Genomic DNA, 27,759 nt, shown 5'->3' on the forward strand with positions numbered 1-27,759 from the left:
AACATACAATACCCCCCCCCAACATTACAACCCACCACCCACATACCCCTAATCTAACCCAAACCCCCCTTAAATAAACGTAACACTAAGCCCCTGAAGATCTTCCTACCTTGTCTTCACCATACCAGGTTCACCGATCGGTCCAGAAGAGCTCCTCCGATGTCCTGATCCAAGCCCAAGCGGGGGGCTGAAGATGTCCATGATCCGGTAGAAGTCTTCATCCAAGCGGGGCAGAAGAGGTCTTCCATCCGATTGAAGTCTTCATCCAAGCGGGGCAGAAGAGGTCTTCCATCCGATTGAAGTCTTCATCCAGGCGGCATCTTCTATCGACATCCATCTGGAGCGGAGCGGCAGCATCCTGAAGACCTCCGAAGCGGAACATCCATCCTGGCCGACGACTGAACGACGAATGACGGTTCCTTTAAATGACGTCATCCAAGATGGCGTCCCTCGAATTCCCATTGGCTGATAGGATTCTATCAGCCAATCGGAATTAAGGTAGGAATATTCTGATTGGCTGATGGAATCAGCCAATCAGAATCAAGTTCAATCCGATTGGCTGATCCAATCAGCCAATCAGATTGAGCTCGCATTCTATTGGCTGATCGGAACAGGATGGATGTTCCGCGTCGGAGGTCTTCAGGATGCTGCCGCTCCGCTCCAGATGGATGTCGATAGAAGATGCCGCCTGGATGAAGACTTCAATTGGATGGAAGACCTCTTCTGCCCCGCTTGGATGAAGACTTCAATCGGATGGAAGACCTCTTCTGCCCCGCTTGGATGAAGACTTCTACCGGATCATGGACATCTTCAGCACCCCGCTTGGGCTTGGATCAGGACATCGGAGGAGCTCTTCTGGACCGAACGGTGAACCTGGTATGGTGAAGACAAGGTAGGAAGATCTTCAGGGGCTTAGTGTTAGGTTTATTTAAGGGGGGTTTGGGTTAGATTAGGGGTATGTGGGTGGTGGGTTGTAATGTTGGGGGGGGGTATTGTATGTTTTTTTTTACAGGCAAAAGAGCTGAACTTCTTGGGGCATGCCCCGCAAAGGGCCCTGTTCAGGGCTGGTAAGGTAAAAGAGCTTTGAACTTTAGTAATTTAGAATAGGGTAGGGCATTTTTTTTATTTTGGGGGGCTTTGTTATTTTATTAGGGGGTTTAGAGTAGGTGTAATTAGTTTAAAATTGTTGTAAGATTTTTCTTATGTTTGTAAATATTTTTTTATTTTTTGTAACTTAGTTCTTTTTTATTTTTTGTACTTTAGTTAGTTTATTTCATTGTATTTATTTGTAGCTATTGTATTTAATTAATTTATTGATAGTGTAGTGTTAGGTTTAATTGTAGGTAATTGTAGGTATTTTATTTAATTAATTTAATGATAGTATAGTGTTAGGTTTAATTGTAACTTAGGTTAGGATTTATTTTACAGGTAATTTTGTTATTATTTTAACTAGGTAACTATTAAATAGTTCTTAACTATTTAATAGCTATTGTACCTGGTTAAAATAATTACAAAGTTGCCTGTAAAATAAATATTAATCCTAAAATAGCTACAATGTAATTATTCTTTATATTGTAGCTATATTAGGGTTTATTTTACAGGTAAGTATTTAGCTTTAAATAGGAATAAGTTATTTAATAAGAGATAATTTATTTCGTTAGAATAAAATTATATTTAACTTAGGGGGGTGTTATAGTTAGGGTTAGAATTAGCTTTAGGGGTTAATAAATTTAATAGAGTAGCGGTGCGGTCCGCTCGGCAGATTAGGGGTTAATAAGTGTAGGCAGGTGGAGGCGACGTTGTGGGGGGGCAGATTAGGGGTTAATAAATATAATATAGGGGTCGGCGGTGTTAGGGGCAGCAGATTAGGGGTACATAAGGATAACTTAAGTAGCGGCGCTTTGCGGTCGGCAGATTAGGGGTTAATTATTGTAGGTAGCTGGCGGCGACGTTGTAGGGGGCAGGTTAGGGGTTAATAAATATAATACAGGGGTCGGCGGTGTTAGGGGCAGCAGATTAGGGGTACATAAGTATAACATAGGTGGCGGTCGGCAGATTAGGGGTTAAAAAATTTAATCGAGTGGCGGCGATGTGGGGGGAACTCAGTTTAGGGGTACATAGGTAGTTTATGGGTGTTAGTGTACTTTAGGGCACAGTAGCTTTATGAACCGGCGTTAGCCCAAAAAGCTCTTAACTCCTGTTTTTTTTCTGCGGCTGGAGTTTGGTCGTTAGATTTCTAACGCTCACTTCAGCCACGACTCTAAATACCGGAGTTAGAAAGATCCCATTGAAAAGATAGGATACGCAATTTACGTAAGGGGATCTGCGGTATGGAAAAGTCGCGGCTGAAAAGTGAGCGTTAGACCCTTTTTTTACTGACTCCAAATACCGGCGGTAGCCTAAAACCAGCGTTAGGAGCCTCTAACGCTGGTTTTCACGGCTACCGCCAAACTCTAAATCTAGGCCTAATTCTTCATGTGTACTAACCTGATACCATGTTAGACCTAAAGCGCAAAACCTGAAGCACGTAATGCATATTTTACATTCCAATGTTCTTCAGATATAATTTTTTTTAAAATGTATTATTGTCTGCTAAGCCATTTCCCACCTGGGTGCTAAGCTGGATTAGAGCTTTTTTTTTTTTACTTTTTTTTAAATGTATTTATTTTTTACCTTTTTTTCCAGATCCCCAAGTCTTATACCATTGGAAAGGTTAGGCGATTAACCAGATTTCCAACTGTGGGTCTTGGGGGTCTGTAGCTGCCCCCATTTCCCTATATTGTCCATTGTTAATTTTAAATAAAGTTGCGCAGTGACGTCATCACATCATTGTGCGTGTCGTCACTGCACAAATCATGAAGCCCCGGCGATGCCTCTCACTATTCAGGCCAGCTCGCAGGTGTGGGAGTAGGTGGGAGCTCCAGATTGCCCTCAAGGTGGGTGAGTGCTAGCGACGGCTCTGAACCATCGTCCGCACCTGACTGGGACAATTTGCGACGGCTCAGAGCTGTTGTTAGCATTCAAAGGGTTAAATATATATTTCTACATATCTGATAATGTTAATGTAAAATATTTATTTATATCTATATATCTATAGTATTAGATATATTGGTATAGGTGCATATATTTTTATTATTATTTTTTTGCTACAGCAGCCTCTAGCTCTGAATATTTTTGGCAAATACCTTTTTTCTAGCACAGATCCTAATATATTATTAACAAAATTTACATCCTATTGTACCACGCTCATATCTAAAATCGCAACCTATCCAATCAAGTGTTTTATCAGCCCTAGTTTTTTAGATTTTAGATTTTTATCAACTACGAATTAAAGGATTTTTTAATAACTACGAATTCCAAAAAGTACTGTTTTTTTAACATCCTCTATATCTTTTCATAGGAATCATTAATTTATAAATATATATATATATATATTTGTATTTTTTTTTTTGCTATCCCCAATTAGTTTCATATTTATTATAGGTTCATATACAATTAATTTTTAAAATGTATCTCTTTTTTATCATATCTGATATTTTGTATCTTTTTTAATCTTTTTCAAGTTTTAATCAATTTGAATTAAATCAAATATTTTTTAATACCCATACACACACACACATCAGCTCATATTAATACAAACTACGCCTTCCACCCACCCTCTGTCCACATATATGGAGTGGAGCAAGAAAGGGGGGATCCTACAAAACCTTTTCAGTCCCAATTAGACTGTCTGGGTGTTATACTGCACCTAGGAGGAAGTTAACATCTGGATGAAAATATCCTAGTAGTTCTACATTGTTGATCACTGGTCCCTGTGATCCCACAGGTGAGTTAATCAAGTGCATTTGTCGTTACTGCCAAAATTCGGTTTCACTCACCGGGATATATGTACTTTTCTTTTGTATTTCCTTCTCTACATGCATATGAGGAATTACCATTGTAAGCGGTATTAGAAAACCCCTTTCTACTACCAACATATATATATTTATATATAGGAATAGATATATAGGTATAGATATATACAAATATATATATATATATATATATATGTGTATATATATATATATATATGCATTTACAATAAAAATAACATTGTCCTGTATGTGAAGAACACTGGAATGTGAAATATCAATAACTCCTGTTGGGTTAGCACGTGAGCGATAGGTGTTCTTCTGTGCTCTTCATTGAAGCTTATGGGGAGACCTCTGCTCCTTAATTAGTCCGCCTTCTCTGAGGCGGTGAACAGCAATCCGCCTGATCGAATATGATCGGGTTGACACCCCCTGCTAGATCTGCAGGGGGCGGCATTGCACAAGCAGTTCACCATTGCTTGTGCAATGATAAATGCCGACAGCGCACGCTGTCGGCATTTATCGATGTGCGGCGGACATGATCCGCTACAGCGGATCATATCCGTCCGCAGGATAATATATCGGCCCCTATAAGTCTATACATTTTTAAACGGAAGGTATTTTGCATGTACAAATGAAGGTAATATAAACCATTAATCTTTCATTTGCAGAAAAAAAAGGCTCTCCGCTGACCACCTACTATCAGGTGTCTCTTGATGTTCTGGCTCTGTGTGTGATGTCTAGCCCTGAAGCTTTTCAGGCTGGGGAAGCACTGGCTAAATATATTCCAAAAGATCCTGGTGTTGGTAAGTATCACAATATACAATTATTTCTTACACTATGAAGCTATGTTACCTCCTGAATCACACACAGGAATACCCCCCCCCCCCCTAAAAAAAATATCCTTGTAAAGTCTGCATGTATATAGGCCACAAAAATAGGTGTAAACAATAACTTTCTAATAACAAAAGCATTAATGCTATTAAATATTCCAACACACACATTCACTACCTCCTTTGATAATGAGTTCCACAATTTTATTGCTCTTACAGTGAAAAAACGTTTCCGCTGCAGGAGATTAGGGGCATATTTATCAAGTATGGAGCTTGATGCCCCATGTTTCCGGCGAGCCTCCAGGCTGCTCCATAATCTGTCCGCCTGCACTGAGGTGGTAGACAGACATCGCCAGAAATCAACCCGATCGAATACGATCGGGTTGATTGACACCCCATGCTAGCGGCCGATTGGCCGCGGATCTGCAGGGGGCGGTATTGCACCAGCAGTTCACAAGAACTGCTGGTGCAATGATAAATGCCAAGACTGTATGCTGTCAGGATTTATCGATGTGCAGCGGACATGAACCGCAATATCGGATCATGTCCACTCGCACAATGATAATTCGCCCCCCTAAATCTCTTTTCCTCCAACCTTAAATTGTGACCTCTTGTTTCAAACAAGTTTATTAAATTCATTTTTATCTCAATTTTACCGATACAAATTTGTAGATTTAATATCATTAGAATTCTATCACATTATTACTTTTAACATTTATGTATATATAGCCGATATGCAGAGCTATATATGAATACATTACATGCATAGGAGAAAGACAATACATATTTATGTAAACATGAACTAAAGTAGAGAAGGACTTTGTCCTTAAACAACAATAATTAGTTAATTACACAGAATGTGTTCTACATTCAGAAAGGCTCTCAAGCTTAGAGAGACAATGTATCACAGTCCAATGGGCAACAGCAGCTGTATCATAGGAACCTGAAGTGCCGATGTAGACAGGGCATGTGCCAATACCCCCAATGTAATAATTTGTATAGATGGGTCCACAGCACAGATGATAGAAATCTTTTATTTTATTTATACATCAACAAGGTACAAAATAAACGTGACGTTTTGAGACAAGGGGTCCTATTTATGATGGTGCGAGCAGAAATGATCAGATACAGCGGATCATGTCCGCTGCACATCAATAAATGCCGACAGCATACGCTCTCTGAATTTATCAATGCACCAGCAGTTCTTGTGAACTGCTGGTGCAATACCACCCCTGCAGATTTGCGGCCAATCGGCCACTAGCAGGGGGTGTCAATCCTCAGATACAGGTTATGAAGCAGCGGTCTTTAGACCCCTGCTTCATAACTTCTGTTTCCAGCAAGCCTAAAGGCTCACCGGAAACATGGGGCATCATTCTCCATACGGAGCTTGATAAATATGCTCCCAAGCTCTTAATCCTGCATGAGGCAAAATATCCCACTTTAATAAATACAAAAAAAAGAAAAAAGAAAAAAACAAGACACCTCGTCAGCTTTGAAAAAGCTTCAAATATAAGATATTTCACAGTAACAATACAGTCTTTGTGAATTTGGTATGTTGGGCCAAGACGTAGATGAATAATCTCAACTATGCCTCTAGGATATCCTGGAATGCACATGGAGTCTCTTTCTTCTATTCAGTGAGACTACTTTACCGTAACAAAAGACATTGAAATATTTTACAAGTGCAAATATTTACATAAACCGTTCTGCATTGTTTCTAAGTGCACTGTAATATGAATACAAATATCATAGGCAAGCTGAAAAACAAAAAGGTCAGGACTAACTGCTGTACATGTTTTAGAAAACAAAGATCCCTAATAGTAGGTTACCCCCCCTTACCTTGCCTCAGTTACCTGCCATGTCCTTTCTGTTCTATTGGGCCACTGATCTGCCCCCACCCCCGGCTCACACATCCACAGCAGGAATGTAGCAGCCTTTAAATATATAAGCTATTCATGCACACAAAGCTCGCTCTGTGAACTCCCGAGAGGCTCCCTCCCTCTGCCCAACGGACGTGGCCCTGCATTGCTGATGGTCCACTAGCTTACCAAGAAAATTCCCGGTATCCCTGTTGGCCAATCCAGCACTGAGTATTAAATAGAGTAATGTTTTATGATAGTACAGGTACAAATCACCAAATCAGGAATTCCAAAATCCAGACTTTTTTCATAAAAACAAAATTTATTTCACCAGTAAGATTTGATTGTTGTGTTTTAAAATGCAAAGGCTAGTCTATATTTATTTACAATTATAACTATTACCTTTCTGATTACAGTACTGTACTATTTTTCTGATGGTACAATGTATGAAAACTACCTTTAGGTTGTATGAATAAGCTGTATTATGACATGTGAATATTGCCTAAATGACATAAAGATATTGTTGTTTAAAATTGGTCCCATCCCCTTTCCAAGCTGTCCCATTTTACAGATGCAAATATGTAAATATTTTGAAATCCAAACTATTCCGAAATGTAAACCAGTTCCATTACCAAAGCAGTTTAGATAAAGGTAATGTAATAGGTTTATTATTATTATTATTATTATTATTTATTAGTATATGTAATACATTTATTATTATTATTATTTATTAGAACTTGTAATAAGTTTATTCTCAAATCAGAGAATCAATGGACAGTAATTACTGTTGCATGTGGAGATGTCATCTGTAGATGTCTTCTAATTATCTAAGTGGAGATAAGCACAGAGAATAACCACAGCACCATACACATTTCACAGATACAGCAGCTGTGGCAGTGATGGCATGTACCTGTGTCCTTGGGATGGACTCTCTTACTAGTAAGACGATGCAAGCATTGAAGTTGACTCTTTCACAGCTTATCACTTTGATTCTAAAAGCACAGAAGCCTGATGGAACCATTGGGAATATATACAGCACTGGCTTAGCTGGGCAGGTAAGAGATGAAAGTCACTTTTATAACACCTGGGAACTAACCTAAATTCCAATCTTTCTATTAATCACAGATGGTATTTTTTCAGACATGCTAGTAAGACAATACTCTATTCTAGGGATGGCCTAATGTTTTGCAAATGAAATTCATTTTAACACATTAGTTCATTCGTTTCGAATTTCAAATGTTTGCACAACATTCTAACATTCGTTTTATGTAAATAGTATTTCTAATGTTTTCTTTAACCCCTTAATGACCGGACCATTTTTCAATTTTCTTACCCTTAATGACAATGGCTATTTTTACATTTCTGCAGTGTTTGTGTTTAGCTGTAATTTCCCTCTTACTCATTTACTGTACCCACACATATTATATACCGTTTTTCTCGCCATTAAATGGACTTTCTAAGGATACCATTATTTTCATCATATCTTATAATTTCCTATAAAAAAAATATAAAATATGAGGAAAAAATTGAAAAAAACACACTTTTTCTAACTTTGACCCCCAAAATCTGTTACACATCTACAATCACCAAAAAACACCTATGCTAAATAGTTTCTAAATTTTGTCCTGAGTTTAGAAATACCCAATGTTTACATGTTCTTTACTTTTTTTGCAAGTTATAGGGCCATAAATACAAGTAGCACTTTGCTATTTCCAAACAACTTTTTTTCAAAATTAGCGCTAGTTACATTGGAACCCTGATATCTGTCAGGAATACCTGAATATCCCTTGACATGTATATATTTTTTTTTAGAAGACAACCCAAAGTATTGATCTAGGGCCCATTTTGGTATATTTCATGCCACCATTTCACCGCCAAATGTCATCAAATAAAAAAAAAAAGTTCACTTTTTCACAAATTTTGTCACAAACTTTAGGTTTCCCACTGAAATTATTTACAAACAGCTTCTGCAATTAAGGCACAAATGGTTGTAAATGCTTCTTTGGGATCCCCTTTGTTCAGAAATAGCAGACTTATATGGCTTTGGGGTTGCTTTTTGGTAAGTAGAAGGCCGCTAAATGCTGCTGCGCACCACACGTAAATTATGCCCAGCAGTTAAGGGGTTAAATTAGGTAGCTTGTAGGGAGCTTGCAGGGTTAATTTTAGCTTTAGGGTAGAGATCAGCCTCCCACCTGACACATCCCACCCCCTGATCCCTCCCAAACAGTTCTCTTCCCTCCCCCACCCCACAATTGTCCCCGCCATCTTAAGTACTGGCAGAAAGTCTGCCAGTACTAAATAAAAGGAGTTTTTCTTTTTTTTAATAAAAAAAAATAAAATGTTTTAGCTGTGATGGACTCCTGCCTTAGCCCCAACCTCCATGATCCCCCCCCAGCTCTCTAACCCTCTCCCCTACCTAATTGCCACCATCTTGGGTACTGGCAGCTGTCTGCCAGTACCCAATTTGCCCCCCAAAAAAGTGTTTTTTTTATTATCTTTTATTACCATTTTAATTTTTTCTGTAGTGTAGCAGCCCCCCACAATACCCCAACCCCCTCCCCCTCCCAGATCCTCATATATTTACTTTTTCCCCCCTCTTCCCACTCATTGGTGTCAGTGTGGGTAGGTAATCGCGCGCGCACGCGCACCCGCACGCTCCCGGCACCCGGCGTGCACATTGCACTAACAGGAGCCGGATGCCGGGTAGCGATGGGCCGCCCACCCGCCTCCCTGTTGCGCTCCCACCCACCAACGAACCGGCACCATCGCTACCGGTGCAGAGAGGGCCACAGAGTGGCTCTCTCTGCATCGGATGCTTTCTAAAGGGTATTGCAGGATGCCTCAATATCGAGGCATCACTGCAATACCCTGAGAGCTGCTGGAAGCGATTGCGATCGCTTCCAGCACTCTCTTAGACAAGTGACGTACCAGGTACGTCCATTGTCACTAACTGCAAGTTTTTGCAGGACGTACCTGGTACGTCACTTGTCATTAAGGGGTTAAATGTAATAATCCGATTCGAATTATGCAAGATTCAAATTCAAACATTCAAATCTATATATTTGTAATAGTATTTCTAATGCTCTCTTTAAATGTAATACTCGAAATAGAAACATTCAAATTGATATATTTGTATCTATTAGGTATCAATTTACTAAATTCCCTATCACATGAACTTTTGAACTTCTGAATAGTATTTGTTAAATCGAATGTTACATTCAAAATTTCGAATGTGGATATTCGATTTCATTATGAATATTAAAAAACAAACGGAACATTTGATTACTGAATTTTAATGGATTTTCATTCTTATCAACATTAGATTGTCCAAAAGGAAGGTCCATAGGACTATTCGTGCTACCAAATGAATTACACTTTTAGCACATTCGCCCATCCCTACCTATTCTTCCTGCTGCATTATTCATTGATCCTTTTAGTGTATGTGGTTAATTAATAAATTCAAAGGAATTTCTTGCTGGTGTTGATGAAAGCTAATTACAGATGAGGAGTGATGTGTTCACACTGAATTTCTTAGTTGAAGCAAAGTGGCAAATCAACAAAAATGGACACATTTTGAATCCTAGGTGACACCAAGTTTAAAGCCTCATTTTGATAGAGGAGCCCAACACCAAGCAGCTGGGTGCTATTAGATTATATTAGAAACTGTTACTGGCCCAGATTATAAATGGAGAGCTATTGAATTACCAGATAATGTTTAGCACGGCCAACATCCCTTAAGTTCGTCTTATACTTTCAATGGATATCACAACTGCGCTAAACATTGCTTATATAACAAGTTGAAACTTATGTGTGGTGCTTGAGCGCAAGCCAAAATAGCACTAGAATATTTAGTGCGACTTGAGACCTGGGGGCTGATTTATCACGGCCCAAATGGAGCCGTATACCCCTGTTTCCACGCGAGCTTCAGGCTCACCCGAAACAATAGTTAAGAAGCAGCGGTCTTAAGACTGCTGCTCCTTAACTCGTCTGCCGCCTCTGAGGTGGTGGACAGCAATCCACCCAATCGTATACGATCGGGTTGATTGACACCCCCTGCTAGCGGCCGATTGGCCGTGAATCTACAGGGGGCGCCATTGCACAAGCAGTTCACCAGAACTACTTGTGCAATGTTAAATGCCGACAGCGTGTGCTGTCTGCATTTAGCGAAGCAGGGCGGGCATGATTCGCTATAGTGAATCATGTCCGCCTGGGGTATGAAAAATCTACCCCCTGAAGTAAAGTGTTAGGGCTAGAATAAAAGTTGTATAAAACACATGTAAAACCTATTAAAAAAAAGTATTTTCTCATATGTAATGTAAAATATAACAAATATAAGTTCAATATCGATAACAATATATAAAAAGGGTTTAAAATGGTTAAAAAGGATATGGTATATATCAAGGTGTCAAGGTAAGACTGGGTATGGCTCATAAGTATATATATATATATATATATATATATATGTTTACATATTTTGTATTTGCATATGTATACATATATAAATATGAGCATACATGTTTAGTTATGTGTTTATATGTGTAAATATGTATATACACACATACATATATAAATACGCATATATAGATATGTATTCATATGTATATATACCTGTGTATATATATATATATATATATATATATATATATATACACACACACTTTTAAATACTACCCAGTCTAATACCTTGAAATATCCAATATATTTTTAAAAACAAATAAATAGAAATACTTAACTACCTATGTATGTTCTTTTTATGTTTAAATATATCTACATATACCTAGACTTGTGCTGCACCAACCCCTTAAAGGTAATTTAAAGAAATCCAATAAATACTAATGAATTTTGTCAGTATTCTTTTGTTTTCTTTAAATTTCATTGGTGCTTTCCTTCGGATATTCGTTAAAATGAATGTACATCTCTAATACACACACATATATATATATATATATATATATATATATATATATATATCCCAGACAAAGTGCACTCCAGAATTTTAGCACAACAGCCTTGGGTACGGCCAAAAAGATAAGTATAAAAACAGCGGGAGGCGCACTCCAAAGGTCTTCAATAATCAAAGGTCACTTTAATTGTGAACGTTTTCGAGTCCAAACAGACTCGTCCTCAGACAAACAGTGTACAATTGCACTTACCACCACCCAAAATATAACAGTGTCACAGCAAGATGTCACGTTCTCCTTAGTAGACACGCCCCCAACATGGGCGTCATCATCTAAAGCAGCGTGAGTCTGCATCTATAAAACCTATATGTGAAAAAGACATTAAAATACTTTAAGCGTCATAACAAAATTAACAGCAAGTAGTTGACATTAGAACAGGACAATTATGAAAGTACTTAAGCAAACAATGCCTGTGTGTATGTTCTCACTCTCCATTTCCGGACTCAAGGCGTTTACCATAGTAACAGACGCTGTTGGATCCTACTGTCATATCGGCAAATTTTGGGATTGTGTGATCATACGATCGGACATCGTTGCTAAGTCAATTCAATTAGCACAAGATAAGACGGCAAGGAGGATATGATGTGCCCCATGTCTGAGTCTCATATTCTCAATGGTAAATTCAGAGCGGTAACTACAGTAACTGACGCTCACAATTACACGGCAGGAACTGTAAGTGCCGGAGATATGAGAATAGACGGCCAGTCATGTTGGCACAGCCCAATCATATGTTATACATTGCAAATCAAACCGCATACAATCGGGACAATGTCCCTAGTCAAAGGGTAGATAACCACAGGGATGCACATGGAAAAAAGACATTACCTCTAAGTACAGGGAATTAATAATAGGAGACCCGGGAAAAGGAGATGTATAAACTATCAAAATAGAGGCTACACCTAAAAATAAGGGATGAATATCTATTAAGTGATGGAAATCCAATGAATTTAATCAAAGGACCCTGGTAATATAATTATAAGGATACTATTTGAGGCAATGTAAAATGGATCATGGATCGCAAATAAATCAATATGAACTATCACAAGAAGACCTGCCAATCTAAATGGGTATTGAGACCCTTTGGCATGACTGTTTCCAGATGGAAAGTCGACTTGGCCTATCTTTGTAGCAATGTTTTGTTGCGGTCACCCCCCCCCTATTCATAGGGGGGACGTGATCGATGATGGTATATTTAAGGTCAGTTACTTTGTGCTGGTGTTCCTGGAAGTGCCGGGCAACTGGTTGTTCCAATGTGCCCTTCTTTATAGCTGTGCGGATGGCTGAACGATGGTTCGCCATCCGCGTCTTCAAATCGTCCGAGGTCTTCTCCACATAATAAAGTCCACATGTACAGTGTAATAAATACAGGATGTAGGTTGTTGTGCATGTTAAACGGTACCTATGCTTATAGATCTTATGCCTATGTGGATGGGTAAAGGAGGGCCCTGTAATGAGCCCCCCACAAGTTGTACATTGCAGACATCGGAAGACGCTTGGCTTCTTAGTGTCCAACCACGTGGTTTGTTTATAGCATTGAGTCTGGTCAGTTTTAATTAGAAAGTCCCGCAATGATCCTGCCCCCTTGTACCCTATTCGTGGAGGTGTCATCTGGAACAGAGGCAGAGCTTTATCCATTTTAATGATATCCCAATGCTTATTAATTACATCCGTTAGTGTTCTTTTGTCACTAGTATAAGTGGTAACAAAAGTCATTCTGTTAGCTTCTGGGGTTCTTACACATCCTTGTTCCTCAAGCAGTTGTTTGCACTGGGTTTCCAAAAGTCTTTTGGGAAAATCACGTCTATGAAAACGTTGAATCATCTCCCCAAGTTGCTCATCTCTGTTTGTTTCCTCTGTGTTATTCCTCATTACTCTTAGTAATTTGGATTTGGGCAATGCTTTTTTGAGTGCCGGAGGGTGACAGCTGGTAAAGTGCAGTAATGAATTCCTATCGGTTTCCTTACGGAACAGTGTAGATTGTAGCCTGCCCCTGTGCTTGTAAAGATGAACATCAAGGAAGTCTATTTGGACTTTATCATACTGCATCTTGAACTTTAACGCCGGATTAACCAAGTTCAAATTTTGAAACCATCTTTCCAAACCCTCTGGGGTGCCTATCCACAACACAAAGAGATCGTCTATATACTTCTTAAAGAATATAATCTCGTCCACCATCAGTAGCTCAGTATCAAATTCTTCAAAAAAGGACATGTACAGATTGGCGTAGGATGGGGCCACATTGGACCCCATCGCCGTCCCTGTTAACTGGAGATAGAAGTGATGTTGGAATCTGAAGTAGTTTGTCATTAAACAGACCTCCAGAAAATAAAGTAGAACTTCTGGTGGTGGTCCCACATATGGATATCTCGCCAAATGGAAAGCAATAGCCTGTAAGCCCTCTTGGTGAGGGATCACAGTATACAGGCTCGTCACGTCTAACATGACCAGGAGGACATCCTCTCCTATCCCTTCCATAAGGGCATGTCTACTAAGGAGAACGTGATGTCTTTCCGTGACACTGTTATATTTCGGGTGGTGGTAAGTGCAATTGTACACTGTTTGTCTAAGGACGAGTCTGTTTGGACTCAAAAACGTTCACAATTAAAGTGACCTTTGATTATTGAAGACCTTTGGAGTGCGCCTTCCTATATATATATATATATATATAGGGCTTTTTTGTGGCGGTACTCACTGGTACCGAGTGCCACCACCTCTGCCATCTCATAACAGGTAATATTTGTAATCGTCAAATAAATACTCTAGTTTTCACAAGAAAGGGCTGCAAAATACTTCAGACATTCGGCTAGATTACAAGGTTTGCGTTATGGCTTTTAACGCTGAAAAATTGCCCATTACGCTGGAATGGCCAGGAACGCATATTACGAGTCATGTCGGTATACCTATACCGCAAGCATTTTAGTCTGTAAAGCAACGTCCATTCCACACTCAAAAAATTATGTTTTTGTGTGAGATTTTTATAGGGCCAGTATTAAAGGTTGTGCGTTCAGGCTAAAAAGCTTGCATTACAGCCTATACCGACACGATCCATACCGCCATCTGAGACCAGTAGTTATGGATTTTGCAAAACAAAAATGTTTCTCAAAACTCATAACTAAACTGTTACAAAGTACACTAACACCCATAAACTACCTATTAACCCCTAAACCGCCACCCTCCTGCATCACAAACACTATATTAACCCCTTAAGGACCAGACCATTTTTCAATTTCTTACCCTAAGGACCAGGGCTATTTTTACATTGTGTTTAGCTGTAATTTTCTTACTCATTTACTATACCCACACATATTATATACCGTTTTTCTCGCCATTAAATGGACTTTCCAAAGATACCATTATTTTCATCATATCTTATAATTTACTATAAAAAACCTATAAAATATGATGAAAAAAATGGAAGAAAAAAAACTTTTTCTAACTTTGACCCCCAAAATCTGTTACACATCTACAACCACTAAAAAACACCCATGCCAAATAGTTTCTAAATTTTGTCCTGAGTTTAGAAATACCCAATATTTACATGTTCTTTACAAGTTATAGGGCAATAAGTACAAGTAGCACTTTGCTATTTCCAAACCATTTTTTTTTTCAAAATTAGAAATAGTTACATTGTAACACTTATATCTGTCAGGAATCCCTGAATATCCCTTGACATGTATATATTTTTTTTAGTAGACAACCCAAAGTATTGATTTTACAAAAAATCTATGGACAAGTTTCCACAAACAGAAAATGCTTGTAAGCACTCTATGCCCAGACTAATGTTGGAGACGAGGTGTTTAATAAAATCTAACTTTTATTTAAATTATTAAAAGATGGGTGAACAAAAAACACTTAAAACCCCTATCATGAGCAAATAGTCTTATCAGTATTACTGTGTCCCTGGATAGTGGGCTATCTGGCCTTCTATTGTGATTATTGTCTCAGAAGACACTCTTGTATTATTACCTTCCTTATATTGTTGAAGACTATATAGTTTCTATATAGGAAATAGTTATGTTGCAGAGCCAGTACTACCTCTGGAAGTCAGTTGTCTGGTTAGATAATGTAGCTTCTAACTAGAACTTAGGAAGAGACGATATTGCCTATGTATTTCTATAGTGTAAATACCTTACTATTCCTATAACATACAAATCAGGTGTAATACGGGTATTTTATTTAAAATATCCCCAATTTTCATAACCTTTTGGTTTATAACAATAGTTATATTGATTGTACCAAAGATACTGAAAATATTGTTGGGTTGTGGTTATTGGCCACGTGTTACTTATGGTGATGATGTCACTTATAGAATTAGATATTATATACCAGGTAATGCCACCAAATTCAACTTACAATGCCATATCGGTGATTGAGCATTTGTATTGTGATTTATATTATGGTTGCAGTATCAGGTAATAGCACCAAAGTCGACATTCACTCTGATGTACGTTATTGAACGTTTAATTTATTCTCATTACGGTATCAGTGATTGAGCGTTTGTGTAGTAATTTATATTATGGTTTCAATATAAGGTAATGGCACCAAATTCAACATTCACTCTGATGTGCGTAATTGAACATTTTAATGTATATTTTATTCACATTATGGGTGCAATACCAAATAAATGTGTTACTATTTCGCCCATTGGCTTATTTTGTATTGTATTGATTGATATTTGGTGAACTGCAAACCCAAACATAAATAATTTAAGGTTTGCGTTTTTTATTTTGTATAGTAATAATATCTAGGGTGATTAACTGTTATATAGTAAGTCTAGGTAGCAATGTTGCCATCCACAATTGTGAAAGTTTGTGACCGTTCGTATTATGTATCTTAGGCAGTCGTATTAATAGTTGCAGGTCAATCTGTGACAATTCCACCTAAGGTATATTGTTTATACACTGTTTTCTTAATATCCCCCTTACAGATAAAGTAAGGTACCATCGGTTTACGTTGTATAGTTATATGATTATATCAGTGCTCCTTATTTATGCAAAACATGTATCTACTTATATACTTTAAACACAATGGCCTCTAGTTATCAAAGTCGGGCGGACCTGATCCGACAGTGCGGATCAGGTCCGCCGGACTTCGCTGAATACGGCGAGCAATAGGCTCGCCGTATTCAGCATTACACCAGCAGCTCACAAGAGCTGCTGGTGCAACGCCGCCCCCTGCAGACTCGCGGCCAATAGGCCGCCAGCAGGGGGGTGTCAATCAACCCTATCGTACTCGATTGGGTTGATTTCCGGCGATGTGTGTCCGCCTGCTCAGAGCAGGCGGACAGGTTATGGAGCAGCGGTCTTTGTAACCGCTGCTTCATAACTGCTAATGCGGTTTCAGTAAATAATGTTACAGTGCTTGTCGTGCATATTCGTTTCTTTGTTTCCAAAGTAGGAATGTGGTGTTGATCCACTAACAATATTTTATTGTATTTAGTTAATACTTAGCATACAATTCTAGCACTATTATTGTATTATGTTATATTATTTTCGATTCATGTATATATAAGCTCAAATGACTTCTTTGGTTTGTTAATATCTATTCATATATGCCGTTGCAGGTACTTGGCTCTGTGCATATACGTTCCTACAGTTACTCAAATAATATAACGCTATGTGTTCAACAACAGCTAGTTGTTTAGATATTGTTTAAAATTACACAAATTGGGACCCCATCGTCCCACACAACCCCCCTGACGTGTTTTGCCTAACAAGGCTTTATTAAGCTTATATATAAATGAAAATAATATAACATAATACAATAATAGTGCTAGACCACCATATTACCGCCAAATGCGATCAAATAAAAATCTTTTTCACAAACTTTAAGTTTCTCACTGAAATTATTTACATACAGCTTGTGTAATTATGGCACAAATGGTTGTAAATGCTTCTCTGGGATCCCCTTTGTTCAGAAATAGCAGACATATATTGCTTTGGCATTGATGTTTGGTAATTAGAAGGCCGCTAATTGCCGCTGCACACCACTTTTGTATTATGCCCAGTAGTGAAGGGTTTAATTTAAAAATATTAAAAAAATAAATAAAAAATAAATATATATATATATATATATATATACCCTTTATTTTAGTACTGGCATCCATTCTGTCAGTACTTAAGATGGTGGTGACAATTGAGAGGTGGGGGAGGGAAGAGAGCTATTTCAGAGGGGTCAGGAAGGGATCAGGGGGTGGGATGTGTCAGGTGGGAGGCTGATCTCTACACTAAAGCTAAAATTAACCCTACAAGATACCTATCTAGTAGGGTTAATTTTAGCTTTATTGTAGAGCTCAGCCTCCCACCTGACACATCCCACCCCCTGATCCCTTCCTGACCCCTCTCAAACAGCTCTCTTCCCTCCCTCACCTCACAATTGTCACCACCATCTTAAGTACTGGCAGAAAGTGTGCCAGTACAAAATAAAAGGTATATATATATATATATATATATATATATTTATATTTTTTCTGCAGTGTTGGATCCCCCTTAGCCCTTAACCTCCCTGACCCCCCCAAATAGCTCTCTAACCCTCCCCCTCTAACTATATGCCGCCATTTTTTGTACCAGCAGCTGTCTGCCAGTACCCAGTTTGTTAAAAATGGGGGCTTTTTTTATAAATACCCTATTTTTCTGTAGTGTAGCTGCGCACCCTCAATACCCTACCCCCTTACCCCTCCCAGATCCCTTTCCAAACAACAATTAATTTAATTATCCCCCCCCCTCCCTCTTCCTCCCTCTCCCTCCCTCTCCCTCCTTACCAGAGTGTAAAATTGTATTTAATAGCGCGCGCATTGCCCTAAGTTAAACAGCTCTTTTACCTGTAAAAAAATACGAAGTCCCCTCAACAGTAATCAAATCAGCCAATAGGATTTCAGTAGCTCTCATCCTATTGGCTGTTTTAAACAGCCAATAGATTTTAGAAGCTCTCATCCTATTGGCTGATTTGAATTTGAAGAATCAAATCAGCCAATATTAATGCAAGGTACACCATTTTGAAACGGCTACCTTGCATTCAACTTCAGTATATGGCGGTGACCATATGAAGAGGACGCTCCGCGCAGGGTGTCTTTCAGGATAGCTCCACTCCGCCTCGCCGGGATGAAGATAGAAGACGTCCCCGAGATGGATGAAGGTGTCGCCGCCTGGATGAAGACTTATCGCCGCTTGGATGAAGATGGATGTCCGAACTTCTGGAACCGTGAGTAGATTTTATGGGGTTAGTGTTAGGTATTTTTTTATATTTTTTGGGACGGGGTTTTTTTTTTTAGATTAGGGATGGGCACTTGTAAAAGAGCTGAATGCCCTTTTAAGGGCAGTGAAAAAGAGCTGAATGCCCTTTTAAGAGCAATGCCCATTCAAATACCCCTTTTGGGGTAATGGGTAGTTTAGGATTTTTTAGAGTTACGTTTTTTATTTTGGGGGGTTGGTTGGGTGGTGGGTTTAACTGTTAGGGGGACTTTGCATTTTTTTACAGGTAAAAGAGCTGTTTAACTTAGGTCAATGCCCATACAAAAGGCCCTTTCAAGGGCTATTGGTAGTTTATTGTAGGTTAGGGGGTGTTTTTTATTTTGGGGGGGGCATTTTTATAGGGCTATTAGATTAGGTGTAATTGTTTTTATTTTTGATAATTTTGTTATTATTTTTTGTAAGCTTAGTGTTTTTTATTTTTCGAATTTAGTGTTAGAATAGCTATGTTCGGTTAATTTATAGTTTAAATTTAGGATTTTTTTTTATTTCACAGGTAAGTTTTTATTTATTTTAAGATAGTTATATTGTAATTTTAATTTAAAGTTAGGGGTGTTTTAGGTTTAGGGGTTAATAGTTTAATTTAGTGTTTTTGCAATGTGGGGGGCTGGCAGTTTATGAGTTAATAGGTTTATTAGTGACGGCGATGTTGGGGAGCGAGCGGATTAGGGTTAATAGCTTTTCTTAGTGTCGGCGATGTCTGGAGCGGCGGATTAGTGGTCAATAACTTTATTTAGCTGTCGGCGATGTCGGGGGCGGCAGATTAGGGGTGTTTAGACTTGGGGTTTATGTTAGGGTGTTAGGTTTAAACTTAACTTTTTTCCCCATAGACATCAATGGGGTTGCGTTACGGAGATTTTTCATTCTGCACTTCAGGTGTTAGTTTTTTTTCTAACACTCTCTCCCTATTGATGTCTATGGGGGAAAGTGTGTACGAGCAAGTCAAATCAGCCCTCGACGTTTGTGCGATATGGACCTTAACGCAAAGAAAAAAAGAAACTGAAGGGAGCACCGGATAATGATGTCAAGTAGCCTTTATTGCGCCACAACATTAAAAAGCTCAAATACGGTTCCATATAAGGAACCATATAAAGAGAGGGAGAATCAGCGCTAATTTCTACCAAATGCCAAGTATAATGAGGGCTCCTCTCAAAAAGGCCCAAGGGGAGACAAGGAAATCAACAAAAGAATATATACTGGCGCTAGAAAAGCTAAGGTAGTGAACTATACGAAAAAGAGATATTCTCCAAAATATGCAAATAGATTATTTGATAAAGAACAATAAAATTATTTAATAAAGAACAATAAAATCATAAAACAACAATTAATAAATAACAATCAGCAAATAGTGCAAATAAGCAATTAAAATATATTCTTAGTATAGATTAAAACACCTAACCACTTAGGATGAGCTCGTAGAAAGCAAATTACAGAAGGGTGGTGTAAATTAGAATTCCCTAAACCATAGGAATATATAGTATGATGAGATGACAAGTATAAGGGCCCTATTGGTAATAATACTGGACGTCCAGTGCAACATATACAATTAAAAGTGTTCTATTAAATAGTGTTGATTCTATACAGTATAGAGGGTATGCAGTAACAACGTTTAACAGAGAAATATACACAAGCTGTGTCAAGATATAGCGGATAACTATGGCACAAACGTTATAGGAGGTCTGAAGGAGCGTGAGTAAAAGTCAGATAAAGTTGAACTCTCATATGTATATGATCATGCTCTATGAGTATCGGATCATATTAATTACTATATGAGAGTGGTACCTTTTTTACGGCCGATATAGAGAAATAGCTTGGGGCAAAAACTGCCAATCGTTTTTGTCCTGTGTAGCTCCGGGTGTGTTTTCTTCTTTACCGGTAACCCTGTGTCCAGTGCAGCTCGATGTCGTCTGTTCCCCGCCTGTGAGCGTTCCAATCCACGTGTGCTGCTGGCGTTGCAGCTTCTAATCTCAGCTGTTTACTAGCGTGGGCGTCTCGAGCAGCTGATGTTCGGTGTTAGTCAATTTGCGTGTAGCAGCTGACGTATTGTTCACGTCACCGGCTTAGTAGCCTCAGAACTTTCTTGTTAAAGTCTCTGCAGAAGGAACCATATAAGCACATGAAAACAGTTAGCAAGTTGTTTAGAAGACCCAATAGGAGGATAGATAGCAGCTGACGCATTTCGGCTCGTGGCCGTAGTCTAAGCTGATAAAATTTAAAATCAGAGCGCCCTTTTTACAGGGCTAACTATCCTCCCATTGGATCAAAAAACAATAACCATTTGGATCGCATGGTGTCAAAACCCATGCCAGTCAACTACAAAAACATCAATACAAAACCGTTACATAATATCCGTTTCCTTTTCTTACTAATACATAAATGCGATCTAGCTGATGTTAGTTTCATTGTAATCTCTAAAATTTTCAAAGTACATGCATATTAGTTTAACCATAAGAAAGGAAATAAACATATCATGATTCACTCATATTAATTGAGTACCGCTCTTAAATAATAAACTATTGCAATTTCCATTATCGCTCTTGTAACGCAAATGTCAGGTTAGGAAATGTCCAGAAGAAGACCCAAATGCTAGGGCGAACTTAAACAACACCCTTGCACTCTGAGTTTAACCCAGGACGTGACCCCACGACAACTTCTAAAAAATAAGGTACTCACGATATGGAACAGTGTTGGTCTGAGTCCTCTGGGAAGAGAAAAGGAATTCTAGATATCAGCCGGATAGCCTTCTGAATAGGGAGCTGCATTCAGGCAGTTCAGAAATAGTCCTCCACAAATCCAGGAATGCTGGGGTAGAGAACTTATACTCAGACAGAAGGAGGGTTAAACAAGAAACAGTCAATAATGCAGGAGTTGGAAACTTGAAATCAAGCAATAAGAGGGTTAAGCCCAGCGAAGTCAGTAATGCTGAATCTGGCAACAGGTTTATCAGGCAGTTTGAGGGTTAACACAGAGTAGTCAGTAATTGCAGAGTTTGGCAACAGGTAATCAGGCAGTTTGAGGGTTAACACAGAGTAGTCAGTACTTGCAGAGTTTGGCAACAGGTAATTAGGCAGTTTGAGGGTTAACACAGAGAAGTCAGTACTTGCAGAGTTTGGCAACAGGTAATCAGGCAGTTCGAGGGTTAACACAGAGTAGTCAGTACTAGTGATGTCGCAAACCTAAAATTTTCGGTTCGCGAATGGCGGACTCGAACTTCCGGTATTGTTCGCAAACCCACGAACCGCGCAAACCGCCATTGAATTCAATAGGCAGGCGAACTTTAAAACCTACAAGGACTCTTTCTGGCCACAATAGTGATGGAAAAGTTGTTTCAAGGGTACTAACACCTGGACTGTCACATGCTGGAGGGGGATCCCTGGCAAAACTCCCATGGAAAATTACATAGTTTATGCAGAGTCTGCTTTTAAGCCATAATGGGCCTAAATCAACTAACATTCCCAAATTGTTTGCAATAACGTGCTTTAAAACATCAGTTATGATGTCGTATCTATCAGGTAGTGTAAGGGTTACGGCCGCATCACAGTGACAGAGCAAACTCCAAGTGTTACGCACCGCAATCAACCGCAAACAGTCCACTTGCACAACCACGAGATAGATAGATTTGATAGATAGATACATAGATAACATAGCTCAATCGATGCAATATACATATGATCGATACACTGTACATAGCTCAATAGATGCAATATACATTCGATCGATACGAATTACATTGATCAATAGATGCAATATACATTTGATAGATAAGAATGTTATTGAATCAAAGATGCAATATACATTTTATAGATACGAATGACATCAACCAAAATATGTAATATACATTTTATAGATACGAATTGCATCGATCAATAGATGCAATCTACATTTGTCCGATACGTTTGATAGTTCGATTTGAAATATATATAATTTCCCTGACAGAGTATAACAATAAGACATGCGGTCTGTGACCTGTGGTGTGTTAAGTAGTACTATTCTTAACATTTTACTACAACCTGTTACTCCCCCTATCAGATGAGGTCTATATGGCCTTCATTTGTGGATATACATAGATTGATAGTTTGATCAATATGATTGGTGTAAATATTTTTCAAGTAGGCCTGGCACACAGGCTTGGAAGGCCGTAGAAAAGTGCAATTCTAGGGCACGAGCAAACTGAGGATTAAGATCAACAATCAAGAATTTTTTAATTTTAATTAGTAACTATACTGTGACAACAATTATGATTGGTGTAAATAGTTGGCAAGACGGCCTGGCACAAAAGGCTGGCAGGCAGGAGGTAAATGCAATTCAAGGACACTAGGAGACTGAATACTGACAGTCAAAACAGTGATGATTGACAATTTGTGCAATACTGTTAAAAGAAATATGATTGCTGGCAATAATTGGCTAGGTGGGCACACAGCAGGCTGCAAGGCAGGAGGAAAGTGCAATTCAATGGCACCAGCAAACTGAGGATTCACAACAACTATTACCAAAAATTTTAATTTTTAATTATTAAGAATACTGTGACAACAAATATGATTGGTGTAAATATTTTTCAAGTAGGCCTGGCACACAGGCTTGGAAGGCAGTAGAAAAGTGCAATTCTATGGCACGAGCAAACTGAGGATTAAGATCAACAATCAATTTTTTTTTAATTTTAATTAGTAACTATACTGTCTGTGACAACAATTATGATTGGTGTAAATAGTTGGCTAGACGGCCTGGCACAAAAGGCTGGCAGTGGCAGGCAGGAGGTAAATGCAATTCAATGTCACTAGGAGACTGAATATTTGCAGTCCAAAAAATTATGATTTTTATTTTTTTATATACTGTTACAAGAATTATGATTGGTGCCACTAATTGGCTAGTTGGGCCTGGCACACAGGCTGGCAGATATGAGTCGTGGATGGTAGGTAGGGCGGCAATTTAACACAGTATGCTGTGTGACAAAAACACAGGCCTGATAGAAAATTAAGTTAGATTACACTAGCAAAATATTTAAAAATTTTAGATTTTAATATTAAAATTATGTTAAGAAGTGCAATGCACATATGACTCTATGAGTGGTCGCACTGGCTGGCTGCTACGTAGGGCAGCAATTAACAACAGTATGCTGTGTAAGTCAGATAGACAGTTAGACACAGGCCTGATAGAAAATAAAATTAGATTACACTAGCATAATGATTTAAAGACTTGTTTTGGGAATTTAAAGAAAAAGGTTAAGCACATACATATGAGTCGTGGCTGATAGCCTTGGAAGGGCAGCTATTAAAAACAGTAGGCTCTGTAAGTCAGATACACACACGCCTGATAGAAAATACTATTAGATTACACTATAAAAATGATTTAAATTATTTTTTTGGGGGGGAAATTAAAAAAAGGTTAAACACATATGAGTTGTGGCTCATAGACTAGGGAGGGCAGCAAGTAAACACAGTAGGCTCTGTATGTCAGCAAAACACACAGGCCTGATAGAAAATTATATTAGATTACACCATCAAACACATTTTTTTTTTTTTTTTTTTTATATTTAAATTAAGGTGAAGAAGATATGAGTGCTGGGTGGCTGCCTGGCACAGACCAATTAACCAAATGACTGAAAAAAAATGAGGTATATTAATGCTGAGTGAGCCTGACAGACACAGGCCTGATAGTAAATGTAATTAGATTACACTAGCAAAATATTTTTTTATTTTTTTTTAAATTTAAAATAATGTTATAAACTAAAATATTAACACTGGTGGCTGGCACAGAGCAATGAACCAGAGTATATGCTGTGTGACACAGGCCTGATAGAAAATGAAAAAAATTACACTAGCAAAATAATTAAATTTTTTGGTTAGTTAAATTTAAACTAATGTTGTTAGGGAGATATCAGTGGTGGCAGTAATCACAGCATATGCTGTGAGCCTTAAACACACAGGCTGAAAGCCAGGCAAATGCTAATAAAAAAAAAAAACGAAAAAAAAAAAACGGCACGAAATATAGCCCTAAAAAGGGCTTTTTGGGGTGCTGTGCTTGCAGCAGAGATGAGTGGAGTCCTTCTGGACTGTAGTGGACACTAAATACACTAGTCTAGCTATGTTTTTCCTATTAATGTCAGGAGCAAAAACACAACTCGTCCTCTCATTAAGAAAGCAAGGTCGTTATTAGTCTAAAATGGCGGATTCCGAGTAGCTGTGAGGGTCTGTGAGGGAGTGTCTGATGTTGATTGGCTCTAATGTGTCAGACGGCTGTGACATAAAGGGTCAAAGTTTCCTCAATGATGACACATAGGGGCGGATCGGCATGTGTTCGCCCACAAACGCGAACGCGAACAAGCTATGTTCGCTGTGAACCGTTTGCGGGTGAACAGTTCGGGACATCACTAGTCAGTACTTGCAGAGTTTGGCAACAGGTTATCAGGCAGTTTGAGGGTTAACTTAATACAGAGTAGTCAGTACTTGCAGAGTTTGGCAACAGGGTATCCGGCAGATTGAGGGTCAACACAGTACAGTGCACACAGGAGCCACGAAGGAACAAACAAACGGGCACCGAAGACACCGGAAGCCCGGACTATGAAGCCTAATCGTGACGTCAGCTGAGCTAGACGTCGCCATGGGAACCAAGCACGCAAGGAGGGCCGCCGGAGCTCCCCGGCAGCCGAGCGTGACAGCAAACTTCTGATATTATCAATATAGATTAACCTATATATTTGTAAAATTTCTTTTATCTCTTATGAGTGTATACTGATTATTAACCCTATTTCACGCTTTCATATGAACTAACAAGCCCATATATGTTTCCTGTAGATCCTAGAATATACAAAATAAATAACCTAAACTTTAGTTCAGTATATTTAAGGAAGATGTTCAGAGTGTATAATCTTTACTCCAGGGTTTTTATAGTGAGGTGTGTGTGTAGGGGGGAGATATTGAATCAGTTAAATAACTATAATCCTAAAACTAAGACCTACTAAGGATAGGGTATATTCACTACACCAGAAATTAATCAGGTCATACGATGAATTTAATCCATCCGGTGTTCTGGTCTTTAACTTAAAGATCCAGAACACTTCTTGTTTTCCCAGAAGTTTCTTCCTATCCCCTCCTCTGATAGGGTTAGCTACTTTCTCAATGATACTCCATTGTGTGGAACTTTTTGATGGAGCACCATATCACACAGCAGAAGGAGGCTTTTCAGTAACAGCAGCGCTATGGAGAGTGAAATAACACAACTTTTTTGGAGTTAGTTTCGCACCCTATTTAGCCCAAAACTCATAATCTAGGCGATTGTAAATAACTTTGTACCTTTGCTTTTCTCAAAGTTACTGAGCACAATATTTCAATTAATAATCAGCGAGTACTGCCACCTTTTTTTTCTTACAAAATAGCACTGTATATAAATATATATTTATTTATTTTGTTTGTACAAAATATATACCTAAATATATAGAAATAAATATTTAAACATAAGTAAAGAACATGGGTATTTTAAGTATTCTTTTTTCTTTCTTTCTTTTCACATATCTATTGCATTTTAGATTTTAAACCACAAAGAAGAAACATGATATGTCTTTATGAATCACAATATTTCATAAGGATGATAGTAAATAAATAAAAACTCATAAAGTCTTTATATAATAAAGTTCTTAATGTGTAACAAAATAATAGTTACATGCCTTTATAATTAGGTCCAACCCCCCCCCCAAAAAAAACAAAAAAAACTACATATTGTGCTATAGTAAACCAGAAACAAAAAAAAACCCCAACAAAAACTAAAAACAATCATCTTTCTCACTGACCCCAAAAATCCTGTAAATCACCATTATAAATTGCACAACGCAAATATTCAGAGTCCTTGAAGGGTGAAATCAGTTGGAATTGAATATTACAAGGAGTAAAGTACATCACACTAGACCATTTGGTGAAAAAAATATATTTTTTTCTGATGTAATACGTGTTTCGTGTTGCTCCACTATAAGCTGAATGAACATTTTACTAACAAATTTTGCAATACCGTGGGCTTTAAAAGATTTTCCAATTTTTAAAAAATCTAATTTCTGCCGCAAAGATTTGCAGTATTGATCAGAGCAGAATTATCCAAATTAAAATTTATTTAGGCTAAAATGAAAACATATTTTGTCCCGAATAATATTATTACACGTACACTTTCTTTAAAGGGTGAGTATAGTCAAAATTACTCTTTCATGATTCAGATAGAGGGGTCAATTTAACAAATGTCGGGCAGACATGATTCGCTATAGCAAACCATGTCCCCCAACATCGCTAAATGCCGACAGAATACGCTGTCGGCATTTAGCATTGCACAAGCATTTCTTGTGCAATGCTTGTGCAATGCCGCCCCCGGCACATTCGTGGCCAATTGGCCGCTAGCAGGAAGTGTCAATCATTCCGATCGTATCTGATTGGGATGATTGCAGTCCGCCACCTAAAAGTGTTATGACCGCTGCTTCTTAACTGCCGTTTCCGGCGATCTGGAAACTATGGGCGGAGATAGCAGCATCCGCTGCTTATTAAATCTCCCCCTATGTATGCAATTTTAAGCAGCTTTCTAATTTACTCCTATTATTAATTTTTATTCGTTCTCTTGGTATCTTTATTTCAAAAAGCAAGAATGTAAGCTTAGGAACCGGTATATTTTTGGTTCAGCACCAGGGTAGCGTTTGCTGATTGGTGGCTAAATGTAAGCACCAATCAGGAAGTGCAACCGAGGTGCTGAACCAAAAATGGGCTGGCTCCTAACCTTACATTCCTGCTTTTTCAAATAAAGATAGCAAGAGAATGAAGAAAAATTGATAATCGGAGTATGCTGTATCTGAATCATGAAAGAGTAATTTTGACTAGACTGTCCCTTTAATAATTAACTAATTCTTCTTTATTTTAAATTTTATTAAATTTTTAACATAACAAAATGCTTAAAGGCATGTTACATAGATTAGTATGGCTGTCAATGTATGACTATTCTGAGGATGTTCATTGTCTCTTTAAGGGGCCCATTTATCAAAG

General features: G+C 38.3%; 1 protein-coding gene across 1 annotated transcript in view; it reads left to right on the forward strand.

The window, feature by feature from the left end:
• The window catches only part of LOC128640001 (cobalamin binding intrinsic factor), a 102,551-nt gene that overhangs the window by 15,740 nt on the left and 59,052 nt on the right, over positions 1–27,759 (forward strand). The window contains exons 4-5 of the mRNA XM_053692292.1: positions 4,523–4,657; positions 7,423–7,598. Coding sequence (XP_053548267.1) covers positions 4,523–4,657; positions 7,423–7,598 — 311 coding nt within the window. The remainder of the gene's footprint in view (positions 1–4,522; positions 4,658–7,422; positions 7,599–27,759) is intronic.

Source organism: Bombina bombina, chromosome 9 (assembly GCF_027579735.1).
Source record: "Bombina bombina isolate aBomBom1 chromosome 9, aBomBom1.pri, whole genome shotgun sequence".
NCBI classification, from domain to species: Eukaryota; Metazoa; Chordata; class Amphibia; order Anura; family Bombinatoridae; genus Bombina; species Bombina bombina.